This window comes from Gopherus evgoodei, chromosome 11 (genome assembly GCF_007399415.2).
Source record: "Gopherus evgoodei ecotype Sinaloan lineage chromosome 11, rGopEvg1_v1.p, whole genome shotgun sequence".
Lineage (NCBI taxonomy): Eukaryota > Metazoa > Chordata > Testudines > Testudinidae > Gopherus > Gopherus evgoodei.
Window position 1 is genome coordinate 24,692,313 of NC_044332.1, and position 24,045 is coordinate 24,716,357.

The window sequence follows — 24,045 nt, forward strand, 5'->3', positions numbered from 1 at the left end:
ACACATCCTGAAAACTCAATGCATTCTACTAGAGCACATTTGGCATCTACTGGCTTTGTGGGAACTGATCCTATTGTTGACATTTATAGAGTAGTGAGGTGTATGTACCTTTGCTAGATACGCCTCTATCCTGATATAACGTGACCCGATATAAGACGAATTTGGATATAATGCAGTAAAGCAGTGCTCTGGGGTGTGGGGCTGCGCACTCCTATGGATCAAAGCAAGTTCAATATAACACGGTTTCACCTATATCATGGTAAGATTTTTTTGGCTCCTGAGGACAGCGTTATATTGGGGTAGAGGTGTATTATAAGATTATAACTGCCTCAAGGAGTGACATAAATGTTGGGGAAGCATTCCAACAGTCCCTCTTCAGATGAGACTCTGAGCCCCATCTCCATTGAAAACAGCTTGGGAGTCACCTCCACTTGAATGGACATATGTAATCACCTGAAAAGTGAAAAACTGTTACTTACCTTCTTGTAACTGTTGCTTTTCAAGATGTTGCATGTATCCATTCTGTGACCTATCTTCCTTCGCCAGCACATCAAAGTCTATCATGTGGTTCTCATGCAAAGGAAGTGAAGGAGAGGTGGGGGAGTGGGTTCCACCCTTTATATCTTCAGATCCAGGCAGAAGGAAGCCAGGTTACCCTTACATGTACTGCTAGGGAAAACTTTCCGGCACTGGTGCATGAAATCTCCTCCACACCCAGGTGCACAATAGAATGGACATGTGCAACACATCTCACAGAACAACACTTACGAGAAGATAAGTAACCATTTTTCTGCTCAACAGCCAAAACTCCCAGCTGAGGAGAAGCCTGTCAGAATTGCAGGGCAGGCAGCTGGGCAGGAGCAGATGCAGGCTGGAGCAGGGGCATGAGCTAGAGCAGAGCAGGCTGGAGTGGGATTGTGCCCAGGTGCAGTAGCAGGGCCTGAAGCACGAGCACAGGCAGTCTGTCAGAAGTACAAGGCAGCTACTCATGCTCCTGGTCAAGAAGTGACATTGAACAGACAGGAGAGACTGCGTCCCTTGGGAGCTGATATACCTGCCTTGGGATCACTGGGGTGGATGCTTAGTCTAGATATCCTTCTCCCCCTGTTGTGCCACGTGTCTCTTTCACAGTGTCTGAAAATTCCCATGAGCATGGCAAGGAAATGTTTTCCAGGTGTGACACTAAAACTGGAACAAGTTTAAATATCTCGGAATTGAGAGGTTTTTTTGCTCTAATTGTATTGCAGCTTGAGGCTTTTGGGGTTTAGGATCCATGATCACATGGCCTTGTCTCAGCAAATGGCTAACCAGTCAATGCTTGTCATTTCTTCTTATCCCAGGAAACCATTGGGCCTGCCTTGAATTCTTTTATATTTTTGGCATCATCTTCTCTGTATCCCTGGTCGACTCTTTAAGTTGGCCTACCTAGAATAGCTCTAGCAGAAGGATGGTGAACATGCCTTTAACCTATAATCACGTTGTGTCCTAGAACATAATCATATGCTTGACATATGTACACACCCCATCTATATTTATAATGAAATGATAAATAGCTTGTTAAAGTACAGTGTTGTTGCCACTAAGTGACCTCCTTTTAGATGCATACAGATGAAATTAAGTGGTAAATACGTTGACATAACTTCTGTTAGACATTGAAGTCCACTTTTCTAGAAGAACAATCATGATTTGTCTTGGTATTTTTATGTTGTGGTCTGTCTGAGAATCTCAAAATGATGTATAAACATTAATGAATTAAGTCTCATAAATCTCCTGTGAGACAGACACACATTATCATTGTTTTACATAAGGGGAAACTGAGGCACACTGATGTAATTTCCTAAAGTCTCAAAGCAGGGACTGGAACCCAGATCCTCCTGTGTTTTAACTCTCTCACACTTTCTCTCCCGCCAGTTTACTTACTGCAGGAAGGTGTAGTTAGGACCTTCCTAAGTTACAATGAGTATTAACTCTGAAATCTTGTTTCCTTTTCTAGGCTTTTTTTGTTGACCACAATTCGCGCACCACCACATTCATTGACCCACGGCTTCCCTTGCAGAGTAGCAGGCCCACTAGTGCATTAGTGCATCGACAGCACTTAACCAGACAGCGCAGCCACAGTGCTGGTGAGGTAAGCCTGAACTGCTCCTCTTGTTACTTAGCTAACAAGGATTTCAGGATCATCCAGTTTTCACATCATTCCATTCAAACATTATTTTGTCAATAGTTTAATGGTTCCGCCAGTGTGATATCCACCTGCAATCAAAATATGTTCTTACCTTTTGAAAAGCCAATGATGGTCTTTATTGTACAAGGAAAGGTCTGATTTGATTATGCTAATAATCTGATAGGATTTTAAATAGCAGTAACTCCATCAAACCACAGGAGGGCTCTTGAATACAGATTTCTTCACCAAACAACAGTAGCCTGTTTTTTTTTTTACTGTTTTTTACCACAGCAATTTACACTGACTAGGGAAGTATCAAAGCAAGTAGATGATTTAATTTAGAAAAACAAGTTTGTGTGCATGCACACCTAAATATTATACTGTTTTCCTATATATGCTATGGTACTATAGACCAAGAAAGGTAAAAATTCTTCTTACCATTAATAGAATGTCAGATAGTTAAATTTTATGGTCCATATGACATCACACTAGTAATAATAACCTTTTTAGAACATGGATTCTAAGTAGAAATGCTTAAAACCCCTTATCTATAATATAAAGAAGTTTTGTAATTGGGTTCTGATTACAAAACTCTTGAACTGTATTGTTTTCACTAGAAGGCTTTGAGTCAATTATGTCCTGACTATAAGATATTTTTATGTTTATATTCATATGCAAATACTGTAGGCTCATTCCTTGACTGTACTGAGTTTACCATCACTGCAGTTAAGGAAGGGGGTGGGGAAGGTGGTTCTAAGCTATCTTTCCACTCCCCTCATTTAGATCTGGTCAGGGACCAACACTGCACTCAGCATAATTTAGAGGAGCTAAAGGGCTGCTCTAATTTATGCTGTCTATGAGTAGCAATTGTGGCAGATGAGGATCTGCTGGAATGCTTCCTTACTCCTAGAGTGCATTTTCCCTGCTTCCCACCCCGACATACCTTACTCGGGGATGGCTGAGAACGACCTGAGAATTCCCCTGCGGGGGTGGGGTGGGGGGACGGGACCTGTGCTCCCTCTTTAGGACAGCTTTCTGCCTGCCACACTCTGATACAATCTCTGATAGTATGATACAGTCTGTAATTACATTATCACAAACTGTTTGTTCTCCCCTGATTTGTTCAGTGCACAAAATGGAGCAGGAATAAGGCAAAGAATTGCAAGAAGTTACGTTTTTCACTTATGCCTAGAGCACTGGACTTGGACTCCTGAGAGCAGATCATCTGATCTTGACTTTGCCACAGACTTTCTCTGTCATGTTGGCAAGACGCTGTTATAATGTATATGCATAAGGGGACTGAATTAAAGTTGTATGAACGTTAATTTTAGCATTTTTCTAATTTTGGGGTACTTGATTTTTGCAATGTTTTTTTAACCTAGTCTTTGGTATATAGTGCCCAACTACAACCCCTTTTAGGGTCTAAGCATCTTGCAGGATGGGTCTTTATACAGTACCTGTTATAGACAGAATACAAAATATTTGGTGATACAATGTTTTATTAGCTCCAGGTTGGGCATTTCTCAAAAGTGGCTAACCCAGTGGCTATGCAGGTCACCTCAAAGTAGTACTAATACAATATTTATAGCACTACACATCATTGTTTAATTTATGCAGTATTTTAGAGAGAATTTGCTTTTAGAAAAATATTTTGAGCTTTGACTTTTTTATTGGCACGATTCTATCCTGATGCCCTTAAAGCTAGGTTTTCTTGATTACCCTATATTGGCCTTGTTTTTCTTCGAATGCTGATCCCTATGTGTTTTCATATGTGGGTACATGTGCCCACTGTGCTTCTGAAATTGAAGATTTCTAGCAAGCACCTGCACAGTCACTTTCCTTGTGCTCTGAACCAAGGGTGTAAGTGGCAGTGCAGATCAAAACCTCTCCAGTTCCTTCCCTTCTGTGTCTACAGCTACCACAGCTTCTTCATCTAATCTGTAAAATATATATTGTGAGTAGTTCTCCGCATTTTAGTGTTGATGGTTTTTAGTAGCATTGGCATTGGGGAACTTTTTCCCCACATACAAGGAAGATGCTCAGACTTCCAGAGTTTAAGAATTGTATCATCTGCCCCTGTTTCTTCTCAGTGAACAACGAACACCATCTCTGCTTAGTGCAGCATCTGTCACTCATTCCCTCCCCAAACCTGTGAGGATTGAAAGCATAGGTAAGAAAGCATCTCCTGGAGAAGATCATGCGACCTCATTTAGATCTGGCCTGGGTAGACCTCCCTGTACAGCAAACTAACCGGGCACGAGCTCAGGCAACAACTGCGAAGACCAAAGAGTCCCTTCCTGGAGTCTCATGAGAGCATAGGGCACTCTCAGAAGCATTAGGACAGATCCTCTTCAAATGCTGCTCCTAGAAGAAAAGATCTCTCCCCAATTCTGTCCAAATTGGGTGAGTCTTCAAGTGCAAATACTAAGGACTTAGGTCTACTTAATTCTCCTCAACATGAGTGAAGGAGTAAGTATTTTTTTGGTGAAACGTGACAGAGTCCTGTGGCACCTTATAGACTAACAAAATATTGGAGCATAAGCTTTCGTAGGTGAATACTCACTTCATCAGACGCACGTCTTTTTCTGGTACCGACCTTGGTTCTGATGCATAAACCAAGGATTGGGCACCCACTGGTGCAGTCTAAGAACTCCAGACTAAACTCTGCACCAATACTGGCCCATCTCCAGATGTACTCAATGTCCACTATAACCAGGGAGCTGCCGGATCCATCAGTCCCATCCACCAATATGCCCCACCTCTGGGATGGTGCAAGGCCTACTCTCCCTGGAGAATATCTTCACACTCTCCATCTTCAATCTCCTCTCCTTTTGGGCCTGACCTGATTCAGCAACAGCATCACAGTGGAGGAAGAAACTACATCAAAGACTTGAAGTTGATCCCCTGTTACCTACAAGAGCCAGATTGCTTGTTACAGGTACCGATGGCTCCAGTGGTTGAACAGGAACCTGCCTTCTCATCGGCAGAGTTGGAGGCTCCAGACAAACCATCACCTTCACATAGAGAGTCTAGTCCTGAGAGAAGCTCTGGCAGATCTGTGTTCCACCCCATTCAGAGGACTGGTACCCAATACCCTGGGGTGTTGCCCCATACCAGCTGATCCTTCATGCTGGCATAATTGGGTCCTAGGGATCCTTACATTACACAGAAGATCCATCCAAGAATCTTACCTACCTTCTCCTAACTGACACTAATTGGATCTGTTAGAGTATGAGGGAGGAGAGATTGTGATGGATCCGATGGTCCCAATGGGGCTCTCTCCTCCTCCCTCCTTTCCAAATAAGGCAATTATTCAATCTTCCCACATTATTCCATCTTCAACACATTATTCCATCCCCACTTGAGGATCACAGGCAATATCAAGAGCTCTTACAAGTATCTTGTCTTCTTAAAAACCACTACATCAAGGATCTAATCTCACATCTAAGTAAACTACCCTTGTTGAAGGAAAATTAATGCCTAATGGAAAAAAATCCTCAGAATATTTCTTTTGTCTTGTCTATCCAAAAGTGTTGATTTTTAACATCCGATCTTGTTTTAGATTGAGAACCTCTAAAACAAAAACATATTTTAAGGAAATTCTTTTCATCAGAAGAGGAACTAGAACACTGAGCTGGAGCTTCACTCTTTCCAGCAATTCAGTATCTACAAATGAAAAGGTCTTTCCTTTTCTCATAGAGAGAGTACTATTCAGAAACCACAAAAATGTTGGGAGAAATCTCAGGGCTTTTAGTACTTTATGGTTCTAGAGGCTAGACACAGCACTGTAATGCAGCACTGATATTGTTTGGTCTTAGGGAATGAGGCCTTGGGAATACAGTCAGATGCAGTATCTGTGTGGGAAGGGTTCAGCAGTACACATAACGGCTCACTGGGATGAAAAGGAGCTTGAGCAAATGATGTAGTAGTAATTATAATTAAAAGCAAAAAAGAATGGTAATGCAACAAGATCAAGCCCACAAAAGCCCAGAAAATGGAAGAAATTGCTCTGACATTATAGTGACTACTAGGAGTCGCTTTAAAGTATCGCTTTCTGTGAAAAATAATTCTGTTCAATAACACCTTCTTGCTCCTTCTGTGAGTTCAGAGTCCTATCTGCTGTCTTGGTGATACCAAATAAGCTTTATTTTAGTGCTTTTACTCATGTGTACCCTGCAGAACCCACACAGCTGAAAGAGTGTGAGCGGGATTCTAGTGCTTTTCTAAGTCAACATGAGAATGTTTCCAGTCTGCTAGATCATGATGAAGGTTAATTGGTTTTGTTTTGTTTTTTTTGCTTGCTGCTGACCATAATTACTACTGTACTTTTAGGTAGGAGAGGATTCCCGGCATTCAGGACCACCAGTTCTACCAAGACCGTCCAGCACGTTTAATACAGTCAGCAGGACTCAGTACCAGGACATGGTTCCAGTGGGTATGTCAGGACTTGGAGTTCTCTTGAGGGAAGTGTACTTTGATTTAACTGTGCATGTCAGTGTGGGTTTTTCTTATTTTTGCTTTTACTGTATGTTATGACTAACTCTATCCACTATCAGTCCCTATCATGGAATTTCAATTGTGTGCATAATAGTGAAAAACTTCCAGGCATGACCAATTTATTAATAGCAAAATGTTTGCTAGTTAATGCAAAGGGTTTTTGCATTAAATTTTCTAATTAACTTTCTAATTAACTAGAAGAGTTACAAATAGAGGGCCAGACTCTGTATTGACCTAGACCCTATGTCGTCCCATTAATTTCAATAAAAATATTAGACTTTTATTTCAGAGGGCTTCTGTGAGGTGTGAGTCACCTCTGAATTGGTCAATAGCCTGCATTTTGTTCTCAGTTACACACGCACACACCACAAGCCTTTTGACATCAGCACCACTAAGAAAAATAATTTAGTGCACTGAATTAACAGGCATTGTGCAAAAAATCATGACTGATTAATCTGCTTGATCTTTGTTCAGTGGTATGGTTACTGACAATCACCACAAATTTAAACTTCTTTCACTTGCTATGGACACTGCCTATTTTTCAGGTTCAGCATTTGGTGAGTTTTGAACAAAGATGCTTTTAATTGCTGTTTAATAATTGACAGTGGAACGGACACAAACGCTTTGAGTGGGCCCTCACTTCATAGACCTGAACCACTTTAGAGACATGAGTAAATATAAAACATTTAAGTAATCTTTTCTTTGATAGAAATAAACAGTAAAAATAAATACATAAATGAAGAGATGGTCCTGCCAACCAATTTCAATAGCTTTCATTACTTTTGACAGTAATATTGTCAGACTTTCTTAGAAGTTTCACTAGTGACTGCATTTTTACTCCTGTATGGCACAATACAAGTGTGTGTGCCAATCTGTCCAGCAGTAGGATTGCTGTTGTCATCAGAACGTGTGAAGCTGCGTAAACCATGTGTGTTCAAATACATGCTGAAGAGCAGGAAGAGAAAATGATGCACTATGTTGTAATGCAACACATCATAATCATGGGTATGGGAAGGAAGGAAGTCGTTCCCTGTGACAGAACAGGGGAGTTATAAAAGCATATGATAATAGTAGAATATTTCTTGCCAGTTAAAACTATGTGAAGATATTGCCATACCAACATTGATAGTGTTCTTATGAATTTGTTATTAATAATTTTATTCCTTTCTCAGTCTGTTGCAAAAAATGAAGAGGAATGAAATCTATGAAGCTTTGAGTCTCTCTTGAAAGCAAAATAAGGAAATTCACCATAAGGCAGAAAAAGCTGGCCAATACACTTGTAATTCTAAACCCTTATGGTACACAATGACAATACCTAGGCAAAGTGACATGAGTTAAGGCTGTATGGAAGCCTAGATTTTCAGCCTTATGTGTGAAGATATAACTTTTGTGAGACTATATCAGATCCTTAATATGAGTAAAACAAATAATTATTTTTCAGGATAGAGGAGGCAGAGAGAGGAGAAAGCAAAACAAAATACCCGCACATTAATGTGCAGCCAATAAGAAGCACGTGTAATTTACTATTAAGCAGTGAGCTTATGTTTTCACCTTGTCCCGTAAGTCTAAGAAATAAAATAATATAGAAAATAAGGCCCTCTACACTTCTTTCATGCGGATATATGTTCCTAGTTTACATGAGCTGAGGGTGTATGTGATGACATATTATAATACTCTGAATTCTTAAAAGAGGTACATTAACATCTGATAGTGTTTAATCTAAAATTTTATTCATAATAAGCTGGCCAGGTATATCCAAATTCAAAAACCAGCACCAGCCTTTAGGTTAAAAATGTAATGAAAAGATTGTATTAATGTAGTAAATGAAAAAAATTATGAGTATAAAGACATATTCCATTATTATCATAATTATTCGGAAGTTACAAAAATATGATGCTATTTTTCAAATGCACCTGTTTGCAGTAAGCTGTTTCGGTTGCCACTTACAGCCTACAATGACAAGATTGTCGCATTTCTGCGACAGCCCAATATCTTTGAAATTCTACAAGAGCGTCAACCAGATCTTACCAGGATCATTCACTCAGGTAATGATGTTGATTCTGTTCTCCAGCTTAGTGTCAACTGACTGTCCCATTCAGATCAGACAATCAATTAGTATTCTCTTTTCTGGCAAGTTTGCAGTATTTTTTGTTTTAAATAAAAGAGCACATGCTTGCTGGCTGGCTGTCCATTGGTCATTTATAAACTTAAATTCTCTCCTTCCTCCTTCCCTGTCTCCCCCCCCAGATCCCCCACAAAAAAATCCCCCAAATCTTCTGTAATTTCAGCTTGTTAGAAACAAGCATTACTCAAAGAATTGTAGGAAACTTTCCTTCAATGTGCTGTTATATAGTGGCCCTGGACCTTTGCAATGTGCAGTTACGCTCTTTCCGGATCTTGCAGGCATGCATCCAGCCTCTCAGCTGCAAGACCATAGATAGTCTCATTTCCATGTCTTCTCATTGGTTCTCTACTCAGCTCTTCAGCCATTGCAGCTGGTGTCCAAGTTAGGGCAAGTTTTCCTATGCTGGGGAGGGATGCAGGGGAAAGAAAAGGAATAGTAGGGGCAGGTGAAAATCATGAACCTGGATCTGTCCTTCTTCCTTCCTTCATTCCCCTGATCCCCACTGCAATGTGGCCATGGGCACTTCTGTGCAAACCACAGCTCCTCAAAAGGTACCCTGACTCCTCCCCCTGTTCTTAAACTGCAGCTTGACAAATTGGTCTCATATCTCTGCTCCCTTAACTCCCTAACCACATTAGCGCATGTGGCCTGGCTCCAGAGCCACCAATGAACTCTGCCATCGCCAGTAACATGTAGCCTTGGGCAACCAAGGAAGTGGGAAAGAGCGCGTGTGTGTGTGTGTGTGTGTGTGTGTGAATAATAATTTCAGTGAGGAATAGGGAAGAAGAGAATAATGAAACCAAAAAGGGATGGGTATGAGCAAACCCATGCTAGGCAGGTAGGGAGGGGAGGAAAGTGAGCACTAGATGGACAATTCAGGGTGCTGGGGCATGGAGCAAGGGGAATCGGGAGCTGGAAGAGGATGTTGCCAGCCTGCCCATTCCATTACAAAGACAGAGTATCTAGGAGGGAAAAAGATTGGAGCTACTGAATAGGATATCTCAGAAGTCATAGAATCTCGCCGGCAGGCAGGCAGGCAAGATGTGGCCATTGGTACTGTTGAGTATGTGGGTCCATGGGGGTGAGGCATTCAGATAGAAAGGCATGGTTGGGGCCCTGCTTATCTTTCTTGATGTATACTGTAGGGTTCTTCCTAAACCTAGAGTTGGCCCTGCTTTTTTGGATAAGTTTCAAGCAGCAATATGTATTTAGCATGTTTAGAGTTGCACAGATGGTTTAGGAACAGATCAGTATAGTTCTTGCACAGCCCCATGAGATACATAGTATGTTATGAAAGATGCTTATAATATTATATGGTGATTACGATATTATATAGCACAGGTAGACTATAACTGATACAGGGTGAAATTCACCCCTGTGCAGAGGGTCAGCACAAAGCCACTAAGTCCTTCTTAAACATGTGCTTAATTTTTAAGAGCATGGAGTAGTCCTGTTGATATCATTGGATTACTGACATGCGTAAATTAAGCAGTAGTTAAGTGCTCTGCTGGACTGAAGTCAAAGGGTTTAGCACATTGCAGGACTGAACTTAAATCCCTCATAAAAATGCTGGTCTTGTATAGGTCTTATGCTGAACCTTTTCACAGGAAGTGAATTTCACCCTTGGGGTATATCTATTTTGTAATTCAAGTGTATGTTGCTTAGCTGTAAAACTAACTCGTGTTAACATGGGAATTAGAAACTGGTGTTCAAATGTATGTTTCCAGGACTATCTTGGACACGCTACTGTTGAAAATGTGTTAGTTCATTGCTGCACATCTATCATTATGGTGTTATGTAGATTTTAATCTCGTACACTCTGGCTGCCAATTACAGTGCTCTCACTTCCCAGAGTCAGAGACTCACGTGTTCTAACAGCCTGATCAGTAGTGCTGGCTCGACAGTTCACACTACTATCTGCCTCCTTTTCTGTGCAGTGATACATAGGTGTTGAGTGCACAGCAATTAGAGGTGTGACTGCAGCACCTGTAGCTGAAGTAACTGGCAGTAACACTTGGATGGCTGGCCCGTGATGCTGCCTATGCTGCCGCAGCTTTATGTTTGTTGTTATTCGAGCTAGTTAGATCAAAGCTAGCTCAGATATGTCTGCACATGCAGCATTCAAACCTCTTCTTGTAATGTAGACATGCTCTTAGTGACCCTACTTCCTGCACGCCCTGCAAGTTCTCAAAACTCAGCCAGCTATCCTGGTTTGCAGTTTCCCTGAGCTTCGTGTCCTAACAAGCAGACCGATGACTGATTTATCCTCGAATAAGTCCTGGCTGACAACCCTGAAATCAATTACCAACAGAATTCACACTTTCCAGAAAATTGAAGGAGGAGGAAAATTAAAACCCTGCAAATCTCAGCCTGTCAAAATGTTTTCTGTTTGTACCCATATTATTATGCAGAAGGCTGGTCTCATTTGAATTGTGTTAAACACGTGAACAAGCCAGTCCATCAGGTAATAAAATAAAACCAATGTCTGTTTTTTCCCTGAGGTTCTTGACTTCAGTTACTCCAACAGCAACAGCCCCAATGTCTATTTTCCCCTTAATTTCTGCCCTGTTTTACTCAGTTTGCAAATCAGAAGATGTTCAAAGGATTATTGACGCTATCAGATTATGCTTCTTGTAGAATCTTGGATCCTGGATCATAGCATCAGAGCAAGCTAGCAGCTGGGACCTTGCCAAGATCAGTTAGTTTACAGCTTAAAATTACAGACCAAGAGTAGAAAAGGTGTTAGTATATGCCAGTAGAGAATCCATTACTCACTAGGTACAGTTTGTCCCTGCTGATATCCCTATAGTAACTGGACTGAAGAAATGTGTCTGACTCTTACCTGCCTTACCAGAGGGATGGAGGATTTTATTGAATAGAAGATCATGATGCTTTGTTCAGTGTAGTTGGTTTGAGAGGGTACACTGCATGGCCAGATCTTTGCTCTCTTGCTCCTTGGAGTTATGATGCTTGGTTAAGAATTAGCTGCCTTCCTTCTCTCCCTAGCCCCTACTCCGACATTCTTTAAAACTATCTCACCCCGTTTTTATAGGACTAACACTTCCATCACATCACTGCCTATTTTTTATGAAGGTGCTGCTACTCGTTTTCCTAGTTAGCTCTTTAAGGCTCCGATTCAGCAAAATACTTGAGCATGTGCCTAATTTGAAACACGTGACACTGAGTAGTGCCACTGAAGTCACTTAAAGTTAGGCACATGCCTAATTACCAATTAAGGCCTATGGGGGGTGATTCATAGATTCATAGACTCTAGGACTGGAAGGGACCTCGAGAGGTCATCGAGTCCAGTCCCCTGCCCTCATGGCAGGACCAAATACTGTCTAGACCATCCCTGATAGACATTTATCTAACCTACTCTTAAATATCTCCAGAGATGGAGATTCGACAGCCTCCTTAGGCAATTTGTTCCAGTGTTTAACTACCCTGACAATTTGGGACTTTTTCCTAATGTCCAACCTAAATCTCCCTTGCTGCAGTTTAAGCCCATTGCTTCTTGTTCTATCATTAGAGGCTAAGGTGAACAAGTTTTCTCCCTCCTCCTGATGACACCCTTTAGATACCTGAAAACTGCTATCATGTCCCCTCTCAGTCTTCTCTTTTCCAAACTAAATAAACACAATTCCTTCAGCCTTCCTTCATAGGTCATGTTCTCCAGACCTTTAATCATTCTTGTTGCTCTTCTCTGGACCCTCTCCAATTTCTCCATCTTTCTTGAAATGCGGTGCCCAGAACTGGACACAATACTCCATTTGAGGCCTAACCAGTGCAGAGTAGAGCGGAAGAATGACTTCTTGTGTCTTGTTTACAACACACCTGTTAATGCATCCCAGAATCACGTTTGCTTTTTTTGCAACAGTATCACACTGTTGACTCATATTTAGCTTGTGATCCAGTATGACCCCTAGATCTCTTTCTGCCATACTCCTTCCTATGGAGTCTCTTCCCATTCTGTATGTGTGCAACTGATTGTTCCTTCCTAAGTGGAGCACTTTGCATTTGTCTTTATTGAACTTCATCCGGTTTACCTCAGACCATTTCTCCAATTTGTCCAGATCATTTTTAATTTTGACCCTGTCCTCCAAAGCAATTGCAATCCCTCCCAGTTTGGTATCATCTGCAAACTTAATAAGCGTACTTTCTATGCCAACATCTAAGTCGTTGATGAAGATATTGAACAGAGCCGGTCCCAAAACAGACCCCTACGGAACCCCATTTGTTATACCTTTCCAGCAGGATTGGGAGCCATTAATAACTAGTCTCTGGCCTGGTCCACACTACAGCATTAAATCGATTTAAACAGCGATAAATCTATTTAACGCTATACCCGTCCACACTACAAGGCTCTTAAAATCGATTTTAAGGGGTCTTAAAATCGATTTCTGTACTTCTGCTCAACGAGAGGAGTAACCCTAAAATCGATATTACTATATCGATTTAGGGTTAGTGTGGACGGAAATCGAAGTTATTGGTCCCATTCTTTTACTGAGCTACCCAGAGTGCACCGCTCCGGAAATCGATGGTAGCCTGGGACCATGGACGCACACCACCAAAGTAATGTGCCCTAGTGTGGACGCGTAAAATCAATTTTATAAAACCTGTTTTATAAAATCGATTTTATTAATTTTGATTTTACTCTGTAGTGTGGACGTGGCCTCTGAGTACAGTTATCCAGCCAGTTATGCCCCCACCTTACATTAGCCCCATCTAAATTGTATTTGCCTAGTTTATCGATAAGGATATCATGCGAGACCGTAACAAATGCCTTACTAAAGTCTAGGTATACCACATCCACCGCTTCTCCCTTATCCACAAGATTCGTTATCCTATCAAAGAAAGCTATCAGATTGGTTTGACACGATTTGTTCTTTACAAATCCATGCTGGCTATTACCTATCACCTTACCACCTTCCAAGTGTTTGCAGATGATTTCTTTAATTACTTGCTCCACTATCTTCCCTGGCACAGAAGTTAAACTAACTGGTCTGTTGTTTCCTGGGTTGTTTTATTTCCCTTTTTATAGATGAGCACTATATTTGCCCTTATCCAGTCTTCTGGAATCTCTCTCGTCTCCCATGACTTTCCAAAGATAGTGGCTAGAGGCTCAGATACCTCCTCTATTAACTCCTTGAGTATTCTAGGATGCATTTCATCAGGCCCTGGTGACTTGCAGGCATCTAACTTTTCTAAGTGATTTTTAACTTGCTCTTTTTTTATTTTATCTTCTAAACCTACTCCCTTCCCATAAGCATTCACTATGTTAGACATTCCTTCAGACTTCTCAGTGAAGACCGAAACAAAGAAGTCATTAAGCATCTCTGCCATTTCCAAGTTTCCTGTTACTGTTTCTCCCTCCTCACTGAGCAGTGGACCTACCCTGTCCTTGGTCTTCCTCTTGCTTCTAATGTATTGATAAAAAATCTTCTTGTTTCCCTTTATTCCCATAGCTAGTTTGAGCTCATTTTGTGCCTTTGCCTTTCTAATCTTGCCCCTGCATTCCTGTGTTGTTTGCCTATATTCATCCTTTGTAATCTGACCTAGTTTCCATTTTTTATGTGACTCCTTTTTATTTTGTAGGTCACGCAAGATCTCGTGGTTAAGCCAAGGTGGTCTTTTGCCACATTTTCTATCTTTCCTACCCATCGGAATAGCTTGCTTTTGGGCCCTTAATAGTGTCCCTTTGAAAAACTGCCAACTCTCCTCAGCTGTTTTTCCCCTCAGCCTTGATTCCCATGGGACCTTACCTATCAGCTCTGAGCTTACCAAAATCTGCCTTCCTGAAATCCATTGTCTCTATTTTGCTGTACTCCCTTCTACCCTTCCTTAGAATTGCAAACTCTATGATTTCATGATCACTTTCACCCAAGCTTCCTTCTACTTTCAAATTCTCAACGAGTTCCTCCCTATCTGTTAAAATCAAGTCTAGAACAGCTTCCCCCCAGTAGCTTTTTTAACCTTCTGAAATAAAAAGTTGTCTGCAATGCAGTCCAGGAACTTATTGGATAGTCTGTGCCCCGCGGTGTTATTTTCCCAACATATATCTGGATAATTGAAGTCCCCCATCACCACCAAATCTTGGGCTTTGGATGATTTTGTTAGTTGCTTAAAAAAAGCCTCCTCCACCTCCTCCACCTGGTTAGGTGGCCTGTAGTAGACTCCTAGCACGACATCACTCTTGTTTTTTACCCCTTTTATCCTAACCCAGAGACTCTCAACACTTCCGTCTCCTATGTCCATCTCCACCTCCGTCCAAGTGTATACATTTTTAATATATAAGGCAACACCTCCTCCCTTTTCCCCCTGTCTATCCTTCCTGAGGAAACTATACCCATCCACACCAACATTCCAATCATGTGTATTATCCCACCAGGTTTCAGTGATGCTTAATGGTGGTGTGTATGGCCAGTATGCACTCCTGGGACTCTGTTGTATTTGTTTGTTCTATTATCAAAGGTGCATGTTGAGTTTAAATTCTTATGGAAGTTTAAAAATAAATCAGATCTTGGATTACCTTTGTTTTAATACATGTGCACACAGTTGGACAGTATGTAAATAACTGAGCGTATTGTTATTGACATTCACATCTCCATAGCAGGGATTATAAATTACTTCTAGTTGTATAGCAGTTCATTTCTGGATTGGCTGGACTCTCTGTCTCTGACTCTCATGGGGGTGGCAGGCCATTACTGGGCTTTCTCTGGTGTTTCCCTAGTAGACGTGCAGAGCTTGAACTGCGTTTTATGTATTTTCCCTGGTGTCTTTGCTTTAGTTGGGGCTTTTGAGGAGGAGTTTTGGGCCAACCCGTGTGTGTCGGTAGTAGGAGGCAACAGCTCTTGTGGTTTGAATTTCTTCTCTTGTCTGTGGCTTTTAATTTGTTTGTGTCTGAAATGTGCTGGTTTACTGCTGGAAAGTTTTTACTGTTGTTTTTCTGAGGAAGTGATAGTTCCTGGAGGGATTTTTTGTTGCTTGCTGAAGGTACAGCAATTGTTTTATTTTTAACTATGCACACTTGCTCGCTCGCTCGCCCAGACATCCCAGCCCCATTGAAGTCAAAGGCAAAGTTTCTATTCCCAGGAGGGCCAGGATTTCATCCTTTTTTATTTCTGACCTGACTTCTAGTGCTGCTACTGCTATGGCTTCATCTTGTTTCCTCTTCTCTGCATCTCTAGTGTTCTCATAGACTCATAGACTTTAAGGTCAGAAGAGATCGTTATGATCATCTAGTCTGACCTCCTGCTCATCTTCCCCTCTGATTGCCTCACCGTATCCCTTTATCAAATTTTGCTTCTCTTCCTCCCCATTTCTGGTCATGTGACCACTACTTCATTCTCTTTCCTACCACCTCCCTTCTATTTCCTCCCACCTTTCCTCCCTGCCCTTATAAATCTTATGCTCCCAAATGTGTTTACTTTTCTTTCTCCTCTGCCTTGCTCCTTATCACCTTCAGATGTTATACAGGTTCCTAGGTCCCTTATTCTTGTTCTCCCATCCTCAGTCCCATCTCCTTTCCTTGCATTCCGTATTTAATGCACCTAACTTTGTTCCCATCCTTTTGTTCTTTTCCTTTCCTTCTCAACAGCTGTGTTCATTCATTCATTCATTCATTCATTCATTCATTCTCTCTCTCTCTGCTATTTTTAGCCCCCTTGTCTGCCTCCCTCTGTTTTCTTTGCCTTCACTTAAATCTGGCTGTCTCCTTTTGACTTTCTGTGGCCATCCTCTGACAGATTCGTAGAATCTCCTTTCCCCTTCTCCTTCCAACAGCTTCTCTTCTTTTCAGGTCCATCTTGCCAACCTTTTACTACTGTTCAAGTTGTTGTCATCTTCCATCCTGGCTCAGTTCTTCTTTTTGGTGATTCTGAACAAATTCAGCTTTTATGTTGATGATCTCTCCATCTCCCTGGTGAAATCTCTTCCCTTGTTTTCTCGTCTTGTTTGACGGTCCCCAGTTCCTTTGATCTATAGCTTCTCTCCCACCAGGGGCCCATAGGAGGCCACCACAACCCCAAAAGTGGCCACGTAGCTAAGATTGCTGGGGATGTGCAGAATCAGCACATCCCATCAATAGCTTGGTGTGAACTCAATCACCCAGTCTCCAGGAGAGGCCAGTGGTGAACCCTTACCTCAGAATGCAACAGATTTCACTGGTATAGAGAGGTGTAATTTCTGAAGCTGGTTTAAGGTCTTGTTCTCCTGAATCTGTTGCAGTTAAGTAACGCATACACTTCACTCACCCATCCCCCAATAGTTGTTTTTATTCAAAGCCATGCATCTGGGGATTTTAATCTGCGTACAGCCAAAAAATCACGGGCATGCATAGAACACAGAATAGTGACTGACTTGAATTATTGGGAGGTGGGGGAGGGAAGTGTGTGGGGTTGGGGGGGCAAGGGGAAGGCTGGCAGAAAGAGAGAGATGCATGCATACACACAGCAGAAGGCCTTTCTGGAAGATCTGTAAGTGCAGGGTTGTACATAAAACCTACCTTAAAAAGCATGATGATCTGTAACATACAGCTTGAATTTGTACTAAAAGGGGAAGGGGAGAGGAACGGAGTCAGAGAGTACTACTTTAAGCAGTTCGCTTTCAGAATAGCAATGTCCTCCCACAGGGCTCTGTCTGCTGCTTTGAATTCAGGGCCACAACTGATACTAACTTGAGGGATTGATTTTTATTGGTTGGATGGCTGTGTTACCTGAAGCAGCCTGAGCATCTTACAGATGAGGGCAACAGGAGAATCATTCTTCTGAACAAATTAGGTTGGCTTTTCTTTTTTTGGTTGTAAGATTCTATTGCTCACATGGACATGATGTGGCAGGGAGAAAAATGGTGTCTGAAATACAGAGGCATAACCCAGAGGTCTACCTGATATATCCAGCATTTTTTCTTGTTGCCCTCGTGTACATTGGTTCCTTGTTTGCAAACGATGTTTTGGAACTCTTCCTTTGCTTAAACAGGGAGAAGATCCAGTTTATCCGGACAGAGGGAACACCTGGACTAGTGCGTCTATCCAGTGATGCAGACCTTGTCATGTTACTAAGGTAGGTAGCAGTGCTTCATAATGGACGGTTAGGAATATGCTGTGAACAGCTGGTGAAATGCCTTTCTGTGTATTGTGTGTACTGACTAGGTGACCTAAATGTCTTCCCTTCAGTTCTCAGAATTGCAGCTGGGGGAGCTACAGCAGAGGATTCAGACTCTTGATTTTCCAGTGCTGAGATTCCAGATGTCGATTATTAGCAGGGAGATCACATTTTTCATAGTGGTGCAGAAAAGTGATTATCCCTGCGGGAAGGAGGGGGTAAAAGAGTACAATCCTGCAAGTAGAATTTAAACCCAGTTACAGTCTAAGCTACTATATGAATCTCTTGCAAGGAAAAGAATAAATGGGCTTGTCCTGATTGCCCTAAATTGTTCAGTTATAGTCGTCGTTAGAAGGACAGAGATTTATATAGATCAGTACAGTTTGAAAGTCCCTGCTATGTGCTCCTTCAAGTATGTTTTCTGTTTAGCTCTGTGATTTGCAAGTACTGTACTTCCTAGAAAACATTTTAAAATCACAGAAAAATGGTGAGGCATACTGAAGCCTAACCTGGTGAAAACTCTGTATGATACATTTTTCTCTGTGCCTGACGTGTTTAGTAAGAATAAATGAAGCATTTATTTCTAGTAGACTAAAGTGTATATTGGTCAGTTCACTAAGCCAATTCACACATGATTGATTACAGGAGAAGTTCAGAGTATTTGTCTCTGTTCTTATGTACAGTATTACACATATTTGTACAGGACAGTGCCATGAATGTTAATGGTGTGTTGGCAGGGAAAATATGTAAGCAGAAGTATACAGCAATGCAACTTTTAAAGGGTTCATTAAATACATGGGCCTTAGTTTTGAAAACAAATACACATCATCACATTGAGATGTCACACACAACACTACAAACTGTGACTTCACAGTCACTTGCAAGATTCCAGCCCTTGTTATACGGAGATAACATTGAAAGAAGGGCAACAAACCCCTTCTTTTTGCATTCTGAGCATGCACATGGGAGATAGGTGAGTGACTTTCTAAAAACCAGGCTGGCTTTGAAGGCCACAGCTATTGCTAGAAAGTAGAAAATATCCTTGGCTCAGATAAACATCTTCTGTCTTCTCCTCTTTGCTCCTTTTTACCAGTTTGTTCGAAGAAGAAATAATGTCATATGTGCCGCCACATGCCTTACTTCATCCCAGTTATTGCCAGTCCCCAAGAGGTTCTCCAGTATCCTCACCTCAGAACTCTCCAGGTAAATTTTGTTGACGTTTACAGTGGGATCTTTATAGAGCAATTTCAGATATTTAGTGTGGACCAATAAGACCAGGGAATAAGAGTTTGTCATGACTTCACCGAGACCAGGATTTGCCCTCTGAACAAAAGCAGAAAAGGAATTCTTTTGGCTGTTGGACAACGTTTTCTATAATTACTTCATTATACTGACAGATTTAGTTCTGCATGATGTTTTTCAGAAGAGCCCTTTTTTTGTAAAACATGAAAGTCTTTCCAGATGATGAGGTCCTAGACAGGGAGATAATGAGAATCCACTGTAGTCCAGCAGAGGTTGAAGTTACACAACAAAAGTATACAAATAATGTAAATGCAACATTATTATTTACTCTCCAATCCTGAAGAGTGTAGTCTTATTTTCATATGCAGTAGGAACATATAGCTATGTGTATGGAGTTTATTTTCCATGATTATTGCTCTTTAGTCTGTAAATAATGTCTAAATGACTGTATTTATTGGAAGTCGTAGCACTGCTGATCTGATTGCAGAGGTTTATTTGATGGATTCTTTACAGACTATAGTGTCCTGGTGGCCTTTTGAAATAAGTTGGTGTTCTCAGTCCAGTTCTAGTAGGGTTCCTCATCACAAAACCACCACTGAAAGTGGTGGTAATTGGCACTCTTGTGAGCGTTTTCACCAGAGTAGTTAGAGATTGAGGTCCTGACCCAGCAAAGCACTTAAGCCCAAGCTTAGCTTTAAGCATGTAGTAGTCCCATTGACTTCACAACACAAATGAGAAACTAAAATACCCTGTCACCCTGAGAGATGATCTTTCCAGTCAGGGTCTTGGAAAGTGTGCTGTAGCTTACACTGCCCCTGCCTATGCAGTCCACATTCTGTAGAACAGCCTGTAGGGATGTCAGTATAGTATCTTTCATGAGCGCTAAGATTTACTTTAAAAACATTGTTGGAAACATATTTTTGAAAAGGAAAATTTAAAAAAAATTCATTGGTGGTATTCTTGTTCTTAAAGGGGAAATAAGAGTACACTATTCTGATAGGTCTGCTTCTTATTTTCTTGCAAGGCATGGGAAGTTTACTTAATACTGCTGTAAATTTTTTTTCAATGGGTTTGGGGATTCTCTTTGCAAACAAATTGAAATACAATAGTTGTATGGCAGCCTCATTTCATAGGCCTGCTATTAACAAGGATAACCTTTTCAAAACACATGATTTAGGCTCTTAAGTGCCTGAATCACCTTTGAAAATGGGACTTAGGCACTTATAAACCTAAGTGCCATCGATTAGCAATGAGAATTAGGTACATAAGTCATTTTAGCACCTCTGAAAATTTTACTTCTACTGCACACAGGACACCGTGGCCTAGTAACTGTTGTAATCCCCCAAAGTATTAGTTTCATCACAATACTATAATAATCTCATTACAGTATTTTTGTAATGCTGCTGTCATTATTAATTTACATTTTGCTTCACATAATTATATCCCAGTTTTCTTGAGATCAGAGCTCTGTTGCTGCAGCAGAACTAAGGCCTAATCCCATTTCTGATTCTAGCAAACTAGCGTGCTGGGGCATGAACCTCTCAAACTGGAAACTTGTCTTGGGCTCACAATGAGATTTGACAATAAGAAAAATATGTGTTCAAACTGGCAAAACTTGTTTCCAACTGATTTGAAAGGGTTCACACTGGGGCACCAAGGCCTAGAGGGATGAGGAATAAGGGGGGGTGACAGCAGTTATACAAAGTCAGACTGCTGTCACTTACCATGTGTTTAAGAGTGTGCATAGTGCAACTCAAGCCTGCTGCTGCACAATGATCGTTTGAAACTACCAGCTGCACATTTGCCGTCACGTCGCCCGTTATGGTCTCATCTGCCATGCCAGGATGTTAGGGTGGAAACATTCTGGTGAGAGGAATGGATCTGTCATAATTCCCAGTCAGTCCCTCATCGCCAACCCTACAATCTGCCCGCCTGGTTTTGACCTGCCCCGTTGCCAATCGTCCCTGTTGAACAGGTTCAAAACGGGCAAGGTCTCTGTGCAGCCATCCAGTATTGCTGGGGCTTTTGTGACAGCCCTCTATGCAGCTGCGGCACAACACAGACGATGACGCACACTGTCGATGAATGCCTGCTGACTAGGTTCGGTGGTGGCCTAGAAGAACCGCATCATGCCACTGAAGATGCCATCACTTGGCTAGGTGACTGTGCACACACTAAATATATCTGTCTGCAAACGTACACTTTAGAACTTAGTGACAATATCTGTGCATGTTTAAATAGTGATTAATAATTTAGTTAATTCAGACTAAATTATTTCAAATGAAGCAAAGCCTGTTTTCTCCTCTGAGGTCCACATACAGCAGTTTGATGTTTTCAGATATAGTTGGCATTATTTTATTGGAAAGGAATAGTGATAAATAAGTAAGATGAAAAATGTGGGCTGAGACAAGACCACACCTGGAAAATTCAAGCCCATAAGAAAAGTGATCAGAATGTTGTGTTTTTGTAGTCTTGCGCTCATCCCAACAGAACTAATAATCCACGCCCCATTCTCACAAGCCTAGGGTAGCATGTGTGTGCCTAAAAGTCAAAAGTCTGGGTTCTGTGGGACCCAAGGTGGGGGCTCTTTACTGAAAACATCCTGCCACCACTGCCCTTCCAGCAGGGCGCTGTCAGCCTGAGCTCTTCAGCCTATCTCAGTGGTGGCGTTCTGCTGGGAGAATGGTGATCTCTAAAACAGCAAGGGTCTGAAGCATTTGCCTTTCGTAGCTCAAACCAATACCTTGAACTTATGTGGAACCCAGTCAGAAGCCAGTCCAGGTCACAGAGCACGGTCATAAAGTTCTCCTTGCAAGAAGTTTTGCTAACCCGGCAGGCTGTTGCATGGTGCACTGTCTGAAGGTTCCAGGTGGTCATCATGAAATGTGATTCATTTCACTCTTAATATGGATTTTGTTGCCATAGAACGAATGCTACCACTCTCCAGTCTTTAATTTGTAATGAAAGAGATGCCGGGGCTCAAGCAGGGTTTTGTTGTTTTTTTTTTTTACACTTTCATAACTGATGCGGTGAGCCAGAGTTGATGGGGCTATGAACTGCCAAGCCCAGAGGTGCTGGGGATCATCCCTGGCAAACCCTGGCACAAATTTAAGTGCTGGATCTCTCCACACAGTCCATGAACTGGGTTGGCAGGAGGGGTATAATAGGTGTAAAATTCTCTTGAGGAGGTCCTTCTCATCAGATTTTGTTGTTTTAATAAAATCTTCTAAGAGGATTTAGGAATCCTAAATGGTTTGCGATGGATAAGGCCCCCTAACTTTCCAACAGACCTGCTAATGGGTCCTAATCTGCCCTGATAGAGCTGGATGTACAAAATCTGCTTTTTGCCCCCCTCCCCCCCCCCCCAAAAAAAAAAGTGATGTGATCAAACTGGAAATCTTTGACGTGCTTTGGGGAGTGAGGGTACGGAGCTGTAGTGTCTGAGCGAAGGTGCTTTGAGGCATTTGGCTTCCTCAGAATACGCAAAGATAGAACACCTCAAGAGTGCAATGGGGAGTATCTTGCTCCCTTGCCTCCCAAAGAGAGGAGCGGTGCATGCTCTCAAAAATGCCTGCTGCTGCTGGTGACTAGCAGGCACACTTAAGTCTGGTCATGCCCCCATTTTAACTTGTCACTCCCACCCTAGGGCTATGGAGAATGACAGGCTACATTTGTATCTACATCAGTACAGTTAAATTCCAATTATCCACATGTTATTTGTATTTCATATGAAATGTGTATTCTGTTTATCCAAAGCTTTGTCTGTATCCTGAGAATCTCGATAATCAGCGTTTACCTGTATAGTATTCAGCTTGGCAAAAGGGCACTAGCGAAATAGAGGCTGCTCCTACATCCCTCTTTCTCACTCTACTCCATGCCATGCACCTGTGAAGGGCAAGACAGCAGTTTGCGCTGAGTTTTTCATGACTGTTTTGATAACTACTCTATTCTGAACAGCTGTGAAATGTACATCCACAGCTACTGTTACTGTTGTTGCTTACATTTGTGGCAGCTACTGTTCGTGTAGAAACTATTTCTTGTTTGTTAAGAAGCAAGAAAAAATGAACATCCATATACATGCACCTTATTGCTGCTGCAAACTATGATCAGAAGGGATTCTAGCCTCTCAGTTCTCATTTCACCAAAACACCCTGGTGAAGGCCCGGATTCAGCAAAGTATATAAAGCACCTGTTTAAGGTGAAACACATAATTATTGTCATCCCTGTCCAGAAAAGCACTAAATATATGCTTAATTGCTTTCCTGAACTGAGACCTAGATATTGAAATGTGAAGATTTTAGATTAATTTTTCTTACAGTTGCAATCTCTGTTCTAACAAACGCAAAAAGATAAATAGAAAACACATGTAATGGGCCTATCAGTCATTTGTTTTTGTGGATGAAGCCCTATGACTTTTTAAAGACAGACCTTTGAAACAGGTCGTCATTTCTACTGGGGCTCTATCTGTTTTGTATTGCCAGATGAGCTGCTCTGTACAGCAAGGGGGTGATCTTTTTTAATTCCTTTTGAATTTCTTGCAGTGACACTAATTAGGTTGAACTTGCTGGCTTTGCTGTGAATGTGATGTTTAACTTTATAGGACTTGATTAATATCCATGTATCCTAAAATGTGGTGGTGTCAAATTAAAAGAAGATTTCTGAATGCAGAGGATACAGTTATAATAGGGATCAAATCAGTGTTTTGATCAGTAACCTCAGTTACAGGCCTCGTCAGCTACTGTGCTCTTCCATTAAAGGACACAAATAGTCACGAAATTACTCTATCTCTTTTGGAGACTATAATCTGTTTGAGACTTCAGCCTGATTACCCATATCATTTGTGTTTTTTGTAGTCCTTCCCCTCCCCTAACACTTTTGGTTCACAGAGTGGAAGTAATTGCTATAATTGCCCAGGA

General features: G+C 41.5%; 1 protein-coding gene across 1 annotated transcript in view; it reads left to right on the forward strand.

Moving 5' to 3' along the window:
* HECW2 (HECT, C2 and WW domain containing E3 ubiquitin protein ligase 2) overlaps nucleotides 1-24,045 on the forward strand; it is a 253,750-nt gene that overhangs the window by 195,784 nt on the left and 33,921 nt on the right. The window contains 5 exon segments of the mRNA XM_030580447.1: nucleotides 1,994-2,128; nucleotides 6,497-6,599; nucleotides 8,611-8,714; nucleotides 17,766-17,845; nucleotides 18,981-19,090. Coding sequence (XP_030436307.1) covers nucleotides 1,994-2,128; nucleotides 6,497-6,599; nucleotides 8,611-8,714; nucleotides 17,766-17,845; nucleotides 18,981-19,090 — 532 coding nt within the window.